The sequence below is a fragment of the Camarhynchus parvulus genome, chromosome 14 (genome assembly GCF_901933205.1).
Source record: "Camarhynchus parvulus chromosome 14, STF_HiC, whole genome shotgun sequence".
Taxonomy (NCBI): domain Eukaryota; kingdom Metazoa; phylum Chordata; class Aves; order Passeriformes; family Thraupidae; genus Camarhynchus; species Camarhynchus parvulus.
In genome coordinates this window covers 6,319,059-6,332,416 of record NC_044584.1, presented here as the reverse complement: position 1 = coordinate 6,332,416, position 13,358 = coordinate 6,319,059, and the positions used below count along the sequence as shown (strand labels likewise).

At 41.5% G+C, this 13,358-nt stretch overlaps 1 protein-coding gene across 2 annotated transcripts in view; it reads left to right on the top strand.

The window, feature by feature from the left end:
• USP22 (ubiquitin specific peptidase 22) overlaps nucleotides 1-13,056 on the top strand; it is an 89,535-nt gene extending 76,479 nt beyond the window's left edge. For both annotated transcript variants that reach the window (XM_030957863.1, XM_030957862.1), the window contains 7 exons: nucleotides 1,324-1,429; nucleotides 3,623-3,781; nucleotides 5,163-5,289; nucleotides 6,614-6,705; nucleotides 8,142-8,204; nucleotides 10,071-10,220; nucleotides 12,154-13,056. In XM_030957863.1, coding sequence (XP_030813723.1) covers nucleotides 1,324-1,429; nucleotides 3,623-3,781; nucleotides 5,163-5,289; nucleotides 6,614-6,705; nucleotides 8,142-8,204; nucleotides 10,071-10,220; nucleotides 12,154-12,196 — 740 coding nt within the window. In that variant the 3' untranslated portion in view covers nucleotides 12,197-13,056. The remainder of the gene's footprint in view (nucleotides 1-1,323; nucleotides 1,430-3,622; nucleotides 3,782-5,162; nucleotides 5,290-6,613; nucleotides 6,706-8,141; nucleotides 8,205-10,070; nucleotides 10,221-12,153) is intronic.
• Nucleotides 13,057-13,358: the final 302 nt, after the last annotated feature.

The following is a 13,358-nucleotide window of genomic DNA, read 5'->3' as shown; positions in this document are numbered from 1 at the left end:
TGACTGCTTTTCCACACTTAGTATCCAGTAGAACCTTTGCCAGATTATTATATAATACTTTTCAGCATAATTCTAAAGCTTCATTGGAAAAAAAAATAGAATTCTGTTTCTACTACAAGAAAACTCCAGCTAGAGTACCTTAAACACATGAAAATGGTCTATTGCACTGCTTTTAGAAACTTTTCATTTCTTCAGGTGGTTTTTTTGGACATTCTTGAGTAGAAAATAATTGGTTTTGAGAAGTAGCAGAGATTTGAGGAGTATTTCAGTATTTCAATCTTAGCATTTCAGTTTCAGAAATCAAATACTTCCCAGTAAGTTAAGTACACTGGGAAACCTGTCCAAACTTAATTCTGTTGTAGCAGTTGCTGTTGAAGGAGATGGAAAAACATCTTGAGATGTATTTTAAAAAATAATTAGCTGGTGCTGTGTAGTAGTTGGTGTGTGCATCTCTGATTGCAAAGCAAGCCCAGTTGCATCTGTCCTGCCCAAGGAAAATAAGCAGTGGACAGTCTGGAAATCCAAGGAAAAGAGTGTCATTCCTACTTCACCCTGGGGAATGAAGGGAGAGGGCTTTGAAGCTGAGAACTGTGTGCAGAAGTGTTTGGTTATTTAATTCTCTGGTTATTGTGAGAAAGTTGAATTGGCCTAATCTCAGCAATCAAGTCCTAAAAATGACATTTTCCTCCTGGGACCTGCAGTGACAGTGTGTGATGCCTCAAAGATGGGAATGTATTCACTGTGCCTCTGGAGAAGCTGGAGGAGGACGCAGCATTACCTCCTCCCTTCAGATCAGGACATTTTTCATTTTCCCGCTGATGAAAACCTGCATGGAAGGTGCACATTGATGGAGGCAGTGGGCTGGGGGTGAAGGGCTCTTAACAAACCCTCTCCCCTCATTCTACTCACAGAAGTTGACTGGGATAGAAGTAAAAAAGTAACATTTGCTGCTGTGAAGTTTAAATACTGATTTTCATGAACCACCTTGGCAACTCCTTTGTCATAGGAGTTGATCTTTATGCCAGGCAGTGCAAAGCAAACCTCTGTAAAGGGAGATACCCTGAGCAAGGGTTTAGCTAAGAACTGCTATAGCTTAAAGCTTCGCCTGTACATTTAGTCAGCTTTTGGTTATCTTCTATATTTTTCAAGGAATTCCAATCTTGTTTCCTTGTTTTCTATATTGCACAGCTTCTGCAGGGTTCTGTGTTATCTTTGTGAACTTGCAGTAGGAGTTAGAAAGAGTTACTGGAGACACAGTCCAAGACAAACCACTGTTCCCTCAGAGGATTTTTGACTTCTGAGCCTGTGTTTGCATTCCTGCAGGTGATGATAATGGGAAGAAGGCCAACAACCCCAACCACTGTAACTGCATCATAGACCAAATCTTCACAGGCGGACTGCAGTCGGATGTTACCTGTCAAGTCTGCCAGTAAGTCACTTCTCCTATCCTGATTCAAACCTGCACCCTTCCAGTGCAGTGCACTGAACCTTTCCTCTCTTGAATACCAATAAATACTGCAAAACTCCAGAAAGACAAGAACTGTGGTAGTGCAGCACCCTGAGGCACCAGCACAGATTTCCCAGGGAAGCTGTGGCTGCCCCATCCCTGGCAGAGTTCAGTGCCAGGCTGGACGGAGCTCTGAGCAGCCTGGTCTAGTGCAAGGTGTCCCTGCCCATGGCAAGGGCTGGGATGAGATGATGTTTAAGGTCTCATCAACCAAACCATCCTGAGATTCTCTAATTCTGTCAGCTAAATGCAATCAGTTACCAGTTAACTGTTATGTATTAAGACATACCTAAAAAGCTGCCTGGGAAGTACTACAGGTTTATGCACACAAACCTCTTACTAGTCTGGAAGAGGTGGATTTTTTCCAAGTTCATAAAAAAATACTTCCAAGATCTCTTTGAATTTCAAAATACATCATTGCAAATACATTTGAAGAAAATTCTGATATAGAACCACATTTTCTTTCAGTCAGGAGCCTCATGTATTGTCAGGAGAGGTTTCAAAGAGGCTGATGCCTAATGTAATCTCAGGTACCAGAAAAAAGCCTTTACAAGAGTATGGAAAAATTTATTTATTGTCCTACTCTGTACTGGAACAAGCTGACTTCTCTTTGGAGATGTTTGGTGTTGCCATAGTGCAGAAGTCAGAGTTCTTGTTTTTTGTTCTGCCTCACATTCTTGCTGTCCTGCACATGGGCTGGGCTTGTTTGAATCTGCTTTTATTCTCAGTTTCCTGGAGGGATTTGCAAAAGATTTACTCTAAGGAAAACATAGGAAATTTTGTTCTTTGCCTGGTAGAGCCACAGAATCCTTATGTGATAATGCAAAGCTTGATTTGTTATGACACAATATTAACATTGATGAAACTTTGACAAAAGAAGTTTTCTTTTGAAATTGACAACTTTCACAAAAATGAAGTAGAGGGAAAAGGCAGAATATTGAAGGCTTAATGAAATTTCAGATTGAAAGACACTGGTTTTAGGGGAAGAGAGAACTCAAAAATAAACATAACAAGGAGCTTAGACCCCTGAAGTTCACTTAAAAATGTGGATGCTAGAAGGAAAGATTTGAGTCAATAGAAGTTAAAATTTTGAGCAGCTTTTTCCAGACTCTGGCTGTTGACTTATGTTCAGCTGTCTTTAGAGAACTCTGATGGAGAACACAAGCTACTGCTTGCTGCAGTTACTCTTCGGCCTCTCAAATCCCAAAGGCTGTAGGAGATGCTGAGAGGAACTGCAAAGCTGAATTCAGTGCACTGCTGGACAGCAAGAGTATTTTTAAAGCCTTCTCTTTTTTGAGGTAGCCTCAAGCACCATCTTCCGTGTCTTGAGCAGACAAGACCAGTTTGTAAACTAGTTGGATGGCACGTAGCTGTTGTCACAGATGTTAACTGGTTTACACTGGTCAGTGGTGCTTCTGTCTCACAGCAGCTCTGCTTTGAGTCTCAGGGCTTCAATGTCTTAAATACTTTTATTTTGCATTTCATACATCACGTACATTTCCTCAAACATACAGCTTTTAAATATGCAGGGAAACGATCCATTGTGGGCAAACACTCTGGAGCAGCTCTATTTTCTGTCATCTCTGAGTGCCCTCTAGGGGTGATGGAGATCCCAAAGTCCTTAAAATTAAGCACCTGGAGTGCACCCCAAAGCAAGAAACTGTTCATTTGGCTTCCTTTAGGGGTGTGTGTGTGGTATTTTCTGGGGCCCCTGTCGTGGAAAGAAAATTATGAATCTGACTCCATGTTCTTAGAAGGCTAATTTATTATTTTATGATCTATATTATATTAAAGAATGCTATACTATCTATACTGAAGAATAGAGAAAGGATACAGACAGAAGGCTAAAAGATAATAATGAAAAACTTGTGACTCTCTCTAGAGCCTCAACACAGCTGGACGGTGATTGGTCATTAGGTAAAAACAATTCACATGTTGGATAAACAACCTCCAACCACATTCCAAAGCAGCAAAGCACAGGAGAAGTGAATCAGATAATTATTGTTTTCATTTTTCTCTGAGGCTTCTCAGCTTCTCAGGAGCAAAATCCTGGCAAAAGGATTTTTCAGAAAATACGAGGGTGACAATGTGTGGAACCATTTGTGTCCCCCACAGTGGCGTTTCCACGACGATAGACCCGTTCTGGGACATCAGTTTGGATCTGCCAGGCTCCTCCACCCCCTTCTGGCCGCTGAGTCCGGGCAGCGATGGCAGCGTGGTCAACGGGGAAAGCCACGTGTCGGGCACCACCACCCTCACAGACTGCTTGAGAAGGTATTGATTTATTAAAAATATGGATATTGGTCTGGTACCGATAGCCAACTGTGACAGACAAAGACTCTCTAACAGTTTAAAGTTAGAAAGTGTGTGTTTATTGTGGGATAGCTCCAAATACACACCACAGTTTGCAGGTGATTACAGAGTCCTTTTATCTATACAAGTATTGAACACCCAAAATACAAATACATATTGATAACTCTGGTACAGCCCATTCCCAGTATAGATATTGATCTAGTACCGATATCCAACTGTGATGGACAAAAACTCTCTAACAGTTTGAAGTTAGAAAGTGTATGTTTATTGTGGGATAGCTCCTAAATACACACCACAATTTACAGGTGATTACAGAGTCCTTTTATCTATACAAGTATTGAATACCCAAAATGCAAATGGTTAAACAAATACAAAGAAAAAAAAAAGAAAAAGAAAAACCAGAGAATGATGGCACATTGGCCAGGTAAAGAAAATCTTGTTAATTAGTCAGGAAGCCATGATGTCATTTAGTGCTGCTTTGGCCATAGTCAGAGTCAGAGTGAGGGTGAGGGACAAACTGACACAGTGTTGCCCTCACATTCTTCATTTAATAAAGAAATTTAAAATTAAAATTTTAATCTATATTTGGAAATATTTCATCTCAAAAATCTTACTTACAAGGCAGCCTCTGGGGAAACGGTTGATTTGCTTTTTGAAAATCTAAACTTGGAGGAGAGGACTGAGAAAGGAAAGTCCATGGTCCTGGCCTTTCTGTGCTGAGTTTCTGGAAAAGAGGGATTTTGCTTTAGTTTGTAGTGAGAACATTGAGGTAGTCCATTTTCTGTGAGCACTTCCCTGTTCCCCAATGATTTCTTCCCATGGCTCCTTTGAGCAGTTCTGTCTGAAAATTTTGAAAAAGATTTTTGTCAACAAAGGTTTTTTAGAAGGGTATCTGTATTTTCAAAAGAACTTTGTGTTTACAGGCCTTTCCATCTCAGAGCTTTGATCCCAGCCCTGGAGGGCTACAAGGTAGGATAGTGTGTTGCAGAAGAGTGTCTTCCATATCGATGTTTTTGGGTTTGAAAACAAAAGATCTTTCTTTGCTTTCTGTATGAAAATGAGCTGCTCTGCTGCAGGAGATGAGCTGACACTGAGCTCCTTTCTCAGCCACTGATTCACTTCAGTGCAAGTCAGAGCAATGATCCATGTCACATTTGGATATCTGAGCCATAGCACTTTACATTATTCTGGTTTGATTGTAGGTTTTTCCAAAATATTGCATAAAACGCACTGACTCTTGTCTCTTGTGATGCCAGTGACCCACAAGTGAAAGCGTTTCCAGCACATGTCAAAAACCATCTGATTGTTTTGTGCATTCCTTTGCTTTTCAATATTTTTTTAGGTTTACAAGGCCAGAACATCTAGGAAGCAGTGCCAAAATCAAATGTAGTGGTTGCCATAGCTACCAAGAATCTACCAAACAACTCACTATGAAGAAGTTACCCATTGTGGCCTGTTTTCATCTCAAAGTAAGTTCACAGGGGCCAACAGAGCAGAGGATGATCTGAAAGGATGAGCTGAATTCTTGGACATGCCTTCTGGCTTTCACTGACTAAACTTTTATGATATAAATTAATACAAAGAACATCTTGCCTTGCCAGCTAGGTTTTCTGTTAAGATAGTGTTACGTTATCTCTGATGTAGCTTTGCAGTGTGTCTGGGGGGACTTAACCAGCTTGAATCTAGAGACAGAATGGAAGGCTGGTCCAAAACCTGAACCAGCACAGAAACCAATCTCCAGTTACAACCCCTCATCCTACATGGTACAATTTTTACACTTTCACTGAAAGATTGCCATTGTATTGAAGGAAAAGCATGGAAAAGTTCTGAGGCAAGTCAGGGCAAATGTGCTCCACTCCTTTCCTATACTTAGTTCAGTATTTGTGTTATTCCAAATGACTGAAGATTTTTGGGGAAATAAATTACTTTTCCTAAGTAATTGTGTTGTCCTATCTATGCAAAATGCAAATTTCATTTTGTGTGTTAACGCAAGAGAGAAACACAAAAGATAAGAATTACAGAAGTCTCAGCTTTTCACATCTGGATCTGTTGCTAGGGAATTGTTACAGCATCACAATTGGAAAATAATTAACTTGAAGTGTAAATAGAGAAAAATTTCTGAGAAATGGAGAGGGAAGCTGCCTTTAAATAGAAACTCATTCATCTCTTTCTGGTATTTGTTCCTGATCCAATTTAATGTTCAATGAAGGAGATCAGGAGAGGGTGGTGGGTATTGCAGGCCCCTTTTGGCTGAGGCACAAGGCTTTTTTTGTTAGCATATTCCATTTTTTGCCTTAATTTGAATGGGTATTCCTGTGTAGGCTTGACTCCTGTCATTTGAGATGATGGGATGGGTGGATTCACAATGTGAATCTGAAGGCAAACTCTGTTATCACCAGTTCTGTGAGGCAGGGTAGGCAGCAGCTATGGGTTTGAATAGCCCTGGTGCAAATGAACACTGCTTTGGGTAAAGGCTCTGTGTGCTCTCCTTGTTTAATATATTTTTTCTTTGATGTCAGGTGGGAATAGGTTTGTATGCATAGATATCAAGGTAAATAATCTAATTTAATACTGTGTTAACACTGAGCCCACAAATGATGGGTTTTTTCCTGCTAGAAAAGTGTTGTTATTTACATGGACATTCCCACAGAGCTGGTAGGAAAACTCTGGGGCTGTCCCTGCATAGTGACTGCTAATGTGCTTTCATGTTATTGTTTCTAAGCTTAGGACATTTATAAAAGAGATAAAATTTACCCTTTCTCTAAAGAAGAAACCTCTTGCCTTTGCCTGCAGCGGTTTGAACACTCAGCCAAACTGAGGCGGAAGATCACTACGTATGTCTCGTTTCCACTGGAGCTGGACATGACGCCTTTCATGGCTTCCAGGTGGGTTCCCAGTCCAGAACCCCCTACAGAGCCGAGCAGAACTGGTTCCCACTTCACACATGTGCAGCACAAAGCAAGGAGCAAACTTGAGGGTACAGAACAGTGTCTGTGGTGCCACTTCTGCCGTGAGCTTCTCTGTGGAAGGTGTAGCTTGTCTAAACCCATTTTTAGATAAACTGTTCAATTTCATGTGCCTGAAAAGGATTTATATTTAAACATTCTGGTGGGGTTCTTTAATTAATGTGTGTTACCTTTCTGGTTGCCTGTTCAATTTATAGACCAAGATCCATCCTGCCTTCAGATCCCTGCTTTGGTCCCATCCCCTCAGTGCCCACCCACCTGCCATCCTGTGCAGTTGGCCAGAACAGAGCCAGCCTAATCCCTAACCAGTATTCCTCAAGTTATAAAAATCCTTCCTTTTTATTCCTGCACATAAGCAAATCTGGGGGTTTTTGTTTAGTACCTTCAAGTTCTGTTTAGAGAATGCTGCAAGAAGCAAAACCAGTCCTGGTTAAAATAGAAACAGCAAGACTTCTCCCACCTCCCAGGTTTGTGGAAGACGTGGCATTTATATAAATGCACCTTTATGAAAGGAATTTAATCAGCTTAATTAAAAAGTATTTGTCAGACATTCATGCAAATATGCAGGAGGACATATAGATTTAATTTATATCTGAAGCAGTGCAGAAAGCCCCAAACCATGGTATCTCCTAACAGAGAGACTCTGTTTGATGCTGAAATTTTACTTATAATTTCAAGCTTTGCCTGCACTCCTTATTTCCCAGGAAAAAAAGTAGATGCTTCTACCAAGAGAGAAAGAAGAGCCCTGAAGCTTTGTTAAATACTGTTATATTAAGAATATATGGTTTATTCCAATATATTCCTGAGACTTCCTTGTTCCTCTGTGGTGAATTCTCCCTGGATAGAACAGGCTCTGCTGATGAAAGGTATCCAGCATAATGGAATAGAGATGGGATAATCAGCAAGCATAACTCAGTAGTCTGAATTTCACCAGCTAGGAAATCAACAGCATAATCCTGTTGCTGCTGTCAAAACACAAAATGAATTCAGAAGTCAGAGCCAAGATGATTGACCCATTACAAGATAAAGGATTGATGTAATTAGATAATTTCCAGGGTTTCAAATACAAATCTTTTCTTAACCTGTTTTGAAGCTTTTTGGATAAAACATTTGACGTAAACAGATGTGTGTTTGCAGCACTGGAGCCTTGACCAGGAGGAGAAATGATGTTTGTGATGTAGCACTGCTGTGAGAGCAAATAAAGCATCTTTAGCATCCTAATCAGCCCTTTGCTGCTCAGCTGGAATTAGGACCTGGATTCGGAAAACAGGCTGTGTGTCATGTCAGAGCAATTTCCTGGGTTTGGGGAGCCACTGCTTTAAGTGACTGGATTTTTGTGTGTGTGTGTGTTGCAGTAAAGAGAGCAGAATGAACGGGCAGTACCAGCAGCCGACGGATAGTCTAAACAACGATAATAAGTAAGTGGTACATTCCATGCCTCCTATTGTGAGAGGTAGTTGCCTTCTAGAAGGAGATAGTGTTGCTTTATATGCTGCAGTGCCAGTGCATTACCGTATCTGCCAGCACAGTAAGTCTGAAATGTTGCAAAGTAAAGCTTCACTCACCGCAGTTCCTGCCCTTCTGTTCCAGAGCTGAGGGTGATACCCTCAAATGGTTCATGGGCAAAATGAAATGCTGTGGTCACAATGTTTATTACAAGGGATGGGTGTTGCCTTGAAATATTCCTCTTCCTATTGCAATGGCAAAGGGAGTTCCAGGGGACCAAAGAAAGTTAATAGAACACTGACACTCAAAGTCAGGAGCAGATGATCCCAGTTATCCTGAGGTCTATTGGGCAGATATTAATTCCAGTCAGAATAAATGATGGACTGGTGTGGGACTTGCTTAAGAATGTCAAGAGGGCATAATTGAACCCAGTATCCTTTGCTTTATGGGAATAGAAATGGTCACACAAACCTTACCTCTTCAGTTAAATAAGATTACAATTTTCATTTCTGCTGTTGTGTATTTAAATTCAAGGCACTTGGTTTGCCACTAAAAGTTTCAGTAAGAAACTGGAATCACACAAAGATGTAAAACCAAACTAACCAGGTCTTAGTGCAGGTATCACCCAGGCAGGTACCAGGCAGGTACCAGGCAGGTGTTGTGTGGGCCTACAGCTTGAATCATTAGATGTGGAGTGTTCAGTAGTGCTAGAAAAGTCTGAAGGTAACACAGCTGATCACTTTTGAGGTTTGCACAGGCCTTAACTTGGAGAAATTGTTAAAAATTAGGCAGGTAATGAGAGCAAAGATGTCTGGATTCCTCAGGGATCTGGGTGCCAGGGAAGAGCTGGGGCAGTGTCAGAAGGCTCCAGCTGGGACTGAAGTGTGCTGTCCATCCCAGTTGGTTTCAAGGGCTCCCCTAGAGAGGGTGGCTCTAAATCAGTGGCTCTGTAGGCAGTCAGTGAATAGGTGCCTTGTTGTGGCACCACTGTGTCAAAAGAGTTCTGTGAATTTTCAACTTGAGTAGGACAATATCAAGTGAGATCAGAGAGATTATTTTACCATTGTGCAACTGTGCTTGTATCACATTCAAAGTGTGAGGGCAGCATTTTATGAAAGAGTTAAAGAGAGTGGAAAATGCTTGAAAAAGAGCCGCTAGTGTATTTAAGACTGGAAACAAAATCTTACCTTAGAACAAAAGAGCCAAACACTTCAGTGTTGCACTTTTAAAAAAAGAGAAGGAAAAAAAAAAAGAGAGCAACTTGCTTATCAGTATCTTTTTTGGAACAGAGGTAGGCCTGCAAGTTTTCAGGCAAATACACAGCAGCATCTGAGAGCTGGAAGTTGAGGCTGAATATATTCAGTATTTCAAAAGAAGTACAGGCTTTGCAGATTAAGGGCAGTTAATCAGTTCAGCAGTTTATCATTAGAAATATCTAAGATTACCTCCTTCCCCATACTTCAAATGCATTTTTTCTGGTTCACTAGAGTAAATCAGGGAAGTAGAAGGTCAGACTGGATAATCAGTGTTCCTCTTCAGGAATGCACCAATACTGGTCAATTTTAGAAGCAAATTTGGTAGCCAGTATTGGTAAAGCTGACAGTGATCACCAGACTAGAGAGTTGCAGAAATAGCAAGACAGGAAGAGAAAAATTCTTCTTTTTTTTCCCCTGGGCAAGGCCACCCTCTTCCCAGCTAGTGTTAGAGCTGGTGTTGTATGATGGATCAGATCCTTTACTATTGCTATATGTGCTTATGAACAAAAGTTTCTGCCTGGCTGAAATGTCTGTTCTTTCCCCCTTTGGATGCACATATTGATGGTCTGTTTTCTGTCCCAGGTATTCCTTGTTTGCAGTAGTTAATCACCAGGGAACCTTGGAGAGTGGGCACTATACCAGCTTCATCAGGCAGCACAAGGACCAGTGGTTCAAGTGTGATGATGCCATTATCACCAAGGCAAGCATTAAGGATGTGCTAGACAGTGAAGGGTAAGTGGTGCCCTGGGAAGGGGAAAGGAAGGCAAATTTTGACCTTTGTTGGGTTTTCCTTACTTTAAAAAACCCCTTTTAATCATAGACAAGGCTCATTTCTCTCTTGAATATCCCCTGTAATGCTCAGTGCTTCAGCATGGGGACTGCACAGTTACATTTATCTATGATTGCTTTATAACCCTGGATTTGCTGAAGGAAAGGAAGGGGAAGGGCAAGGGACATCAGGTGACTGCAATGTCTGGAGCTACTGCTCGTGTCAAACTCCTGCTAATGGAAGGGATTCAGAAAACCAAAGTGATGTGATCACCCAGTGCAGGAGCAGTGCTTAGCTCTACGACACAATCCAGTCTGTGCCTGCAGAACCTTTGGATTATGATGAGTGCAAAAGATTGGAAGAAAAGCCATGAAGGAAGTGCTGTGACCCTGAATAGCAAAGGTCTATGGGAGGCAGGTAGAGAACATGAGCTGTTTCTTAGCTCATGGCTTTAAATTAATCTCAGATTGACATTATGGCTTCTGATATTTATATTACACAAGCTCTGGGAAGACAGAGCAGTATCTTTCAAGGGAGCACCGTGGTGTTCCTCATTTGAGGGAAGCACTGGGGACTGGTGTATGTTCCAAGAAAAAAGCAACTTAAAATCTGAAGTCTTCACTTTGCATTTTCCACTATGGACTTGGTACTGCAGAGATAAGTCTTTACCATTCTTGTTTTAATTATTCATGACATTTTCAAGGATTGCTGCAGGCACAATGTTCAGGTTGTAATTTTTTTAATAGATTTTCCCGTTTTTCCTTTTTTTAAACTTCAATCGGGAAGTAAAAACAGAAATCTATAATACTTGAATTTTAGTGTTAAATGACTTGACAGGGAACTTCTGCTTTGAGGTGAGCAGAGAAATGAGTTTGTTGTAATTCAGTAACACATGCCTGGTGCTCAGGTGGGGTTTTGCCCATGGAAGAACCTGCCAGAGACACGGAGGAGAGGATGTACAGCACAGCTATTGCCCATAAAGGCTGGTTGGAGCTTTGATGCATTTCCCTGGTTCAGATAAAGGCTGACACGGTAGCTCTGCATCTTGTGAGGGAATCCATAGGGCTTGGACGGAATTATAGCAGTTGGAACGTCTCAGAAGTGCTCTGAGGCTGTGTCAGGGTGGGTAGAGGGTTGTGTGGAGATCAGTCCCCTGTTCTGTGTGGCTGCTGAGGGGCTGGGCTCCCTGCTGTACCAGTACACACACAGCAATTAGGGTCAGGAAGAGCTTCATCCTTTAAAACACCAGATTTGAGTGCAGATTGACACATCAGATATTTGACTGGGACATGAGTGTTCACCCACGTGGCTGCTGCTTCATTTTGCTTCTGTTCCAGTAAAGGGGAGGCAGTTTGCAGTAATCCTGGTGTGATCTCTGGTAGTGTGACTCTGAAGCAACAGCTGTACCTTAAAAGCACCTTTATTTTGTGTCACATTAGTGTTAAATGGTTGCTGCCTGTCTGAGCACCAACAGAATCCAATCTTCCAGAGTTTTCAGGTCCTGAGTAGATTTTACAAGGTTTGACTCTTTCACAGAATCATAGAATGGCTTGGCTAAGAAAAGACCTTAAATCTCATCTCACTCCCACCCCCTGCCATGGGCAGGGACACCTTTCACTATCCCAGGTTTCTCCAAGCCCTGTCCCTGGCCTTGAACACTTCCAGGGATGGGGCATCCATGGGATTCCTCTTTGGTGTACAGCTGTTCAGTTCCCTGAATTGCTGGTAAAATTATGTCAGCTGGCTTCCCTCCTTCTCATTCCTGCTTAGTGTCCCTGGAATTGCCTCAAATTGAAAAGAAAACCAAAATTAACAGCCCTCATGTCTTATGGTTGCATCATTGGAAACTCATCTGCTTTGGCACAGAACTGCCACTGTCCCTCTGCTCTCTTGCAGATATTTGCTGTTCTATCACAAACAGTTCCTGGAGTATGAATAGCCTTATCCAGCAGCTTGTCAGATGTAAACAAGGAAGAAACAACTCAAGCCTTCTGAATCGACACACAAACCTACCTGAAATGAAAAGACCCATTACAAACCAACTCGCACTGAGCTGTAACAGGACCTACTTGACACTGACTCACAGCCTGGAGAGTGAGAAATGAACAATGTCCAACGTGTGTGCAGTCCCACGAGGACAGAAAGGGGGAAAAGAGGCTGCAGTCAGTCACTTAACAGAGGAAATATAAAATGAAAGGAATGCTCTGGGTGGGGGAAATGGGAGCAGAGGAGTCCGGGCACTGGTACATCTCCTGTGTTCCTCCAAAAATGTGTGTGGGAAGGCAAAGGATTCTACCCTCATCTCCATAAAGCATCTTCTCCATTTGGTGCTTCAGCTCCAACGACCAATCATATAACAGTTAAAATTAAAAATCCAAACCCATTTTTTTATGCATATGGGTCTGAAAGCAGTAGAGTGGAGGAGGAGGGGATGAGACAACTAAAGGACTTTGCAAGTATCTTTTTATTTGTGAATTTTAGTTATTAAATAAATACAGTATGAAACTATTAGGCTCTTTTTTTTCCAACAACCATAAAAGAAATCCTGGATTGTGGGACTGAAGCTGCAGTACTCAGACAGGTTTTCAAGCATGCCTGCTTGCACAGGTAATGTTCAATGCCATCGGACTGCTCATCCAAAAGCATCAGCACAGATTCTGTTGTTTGAGCCCTTTTTTGTTTTGTTTTCTATAAATAGCTATTTTCTTAATTTTTTTCCTTTTATTCCCTTTTTTCACGAGAATGAAATTCATAAATGCAACCATCAGTAAAAATGAATGAATTGGTGTGTTTATACTGTAAGAGTGGTCTTGGTTCTTTTTGGTTTTGTTTTGTTGTTTTTTTTTTAATCTTGTGAATAAGTTTGAATTTCTCAAAAGCGCTTATTTTGTTGTTGCTGGTTTTGGTTTGGTTTTTTCCCCCCCCTGCTGCTTTCCAAAGGTGGATTTATATATATCTGACACTTGAGAGAACCTCAGTGGTGAAAAATGTACCATCTGTTGGGAATGGTCGCTGCCGGGGCAGCTTTGAGCGATGGATCTGCTGCTATTGAGCCCTTCTGCAGTGCTCTAAGTAAACAACACATTTTCCTGGTATGTGCT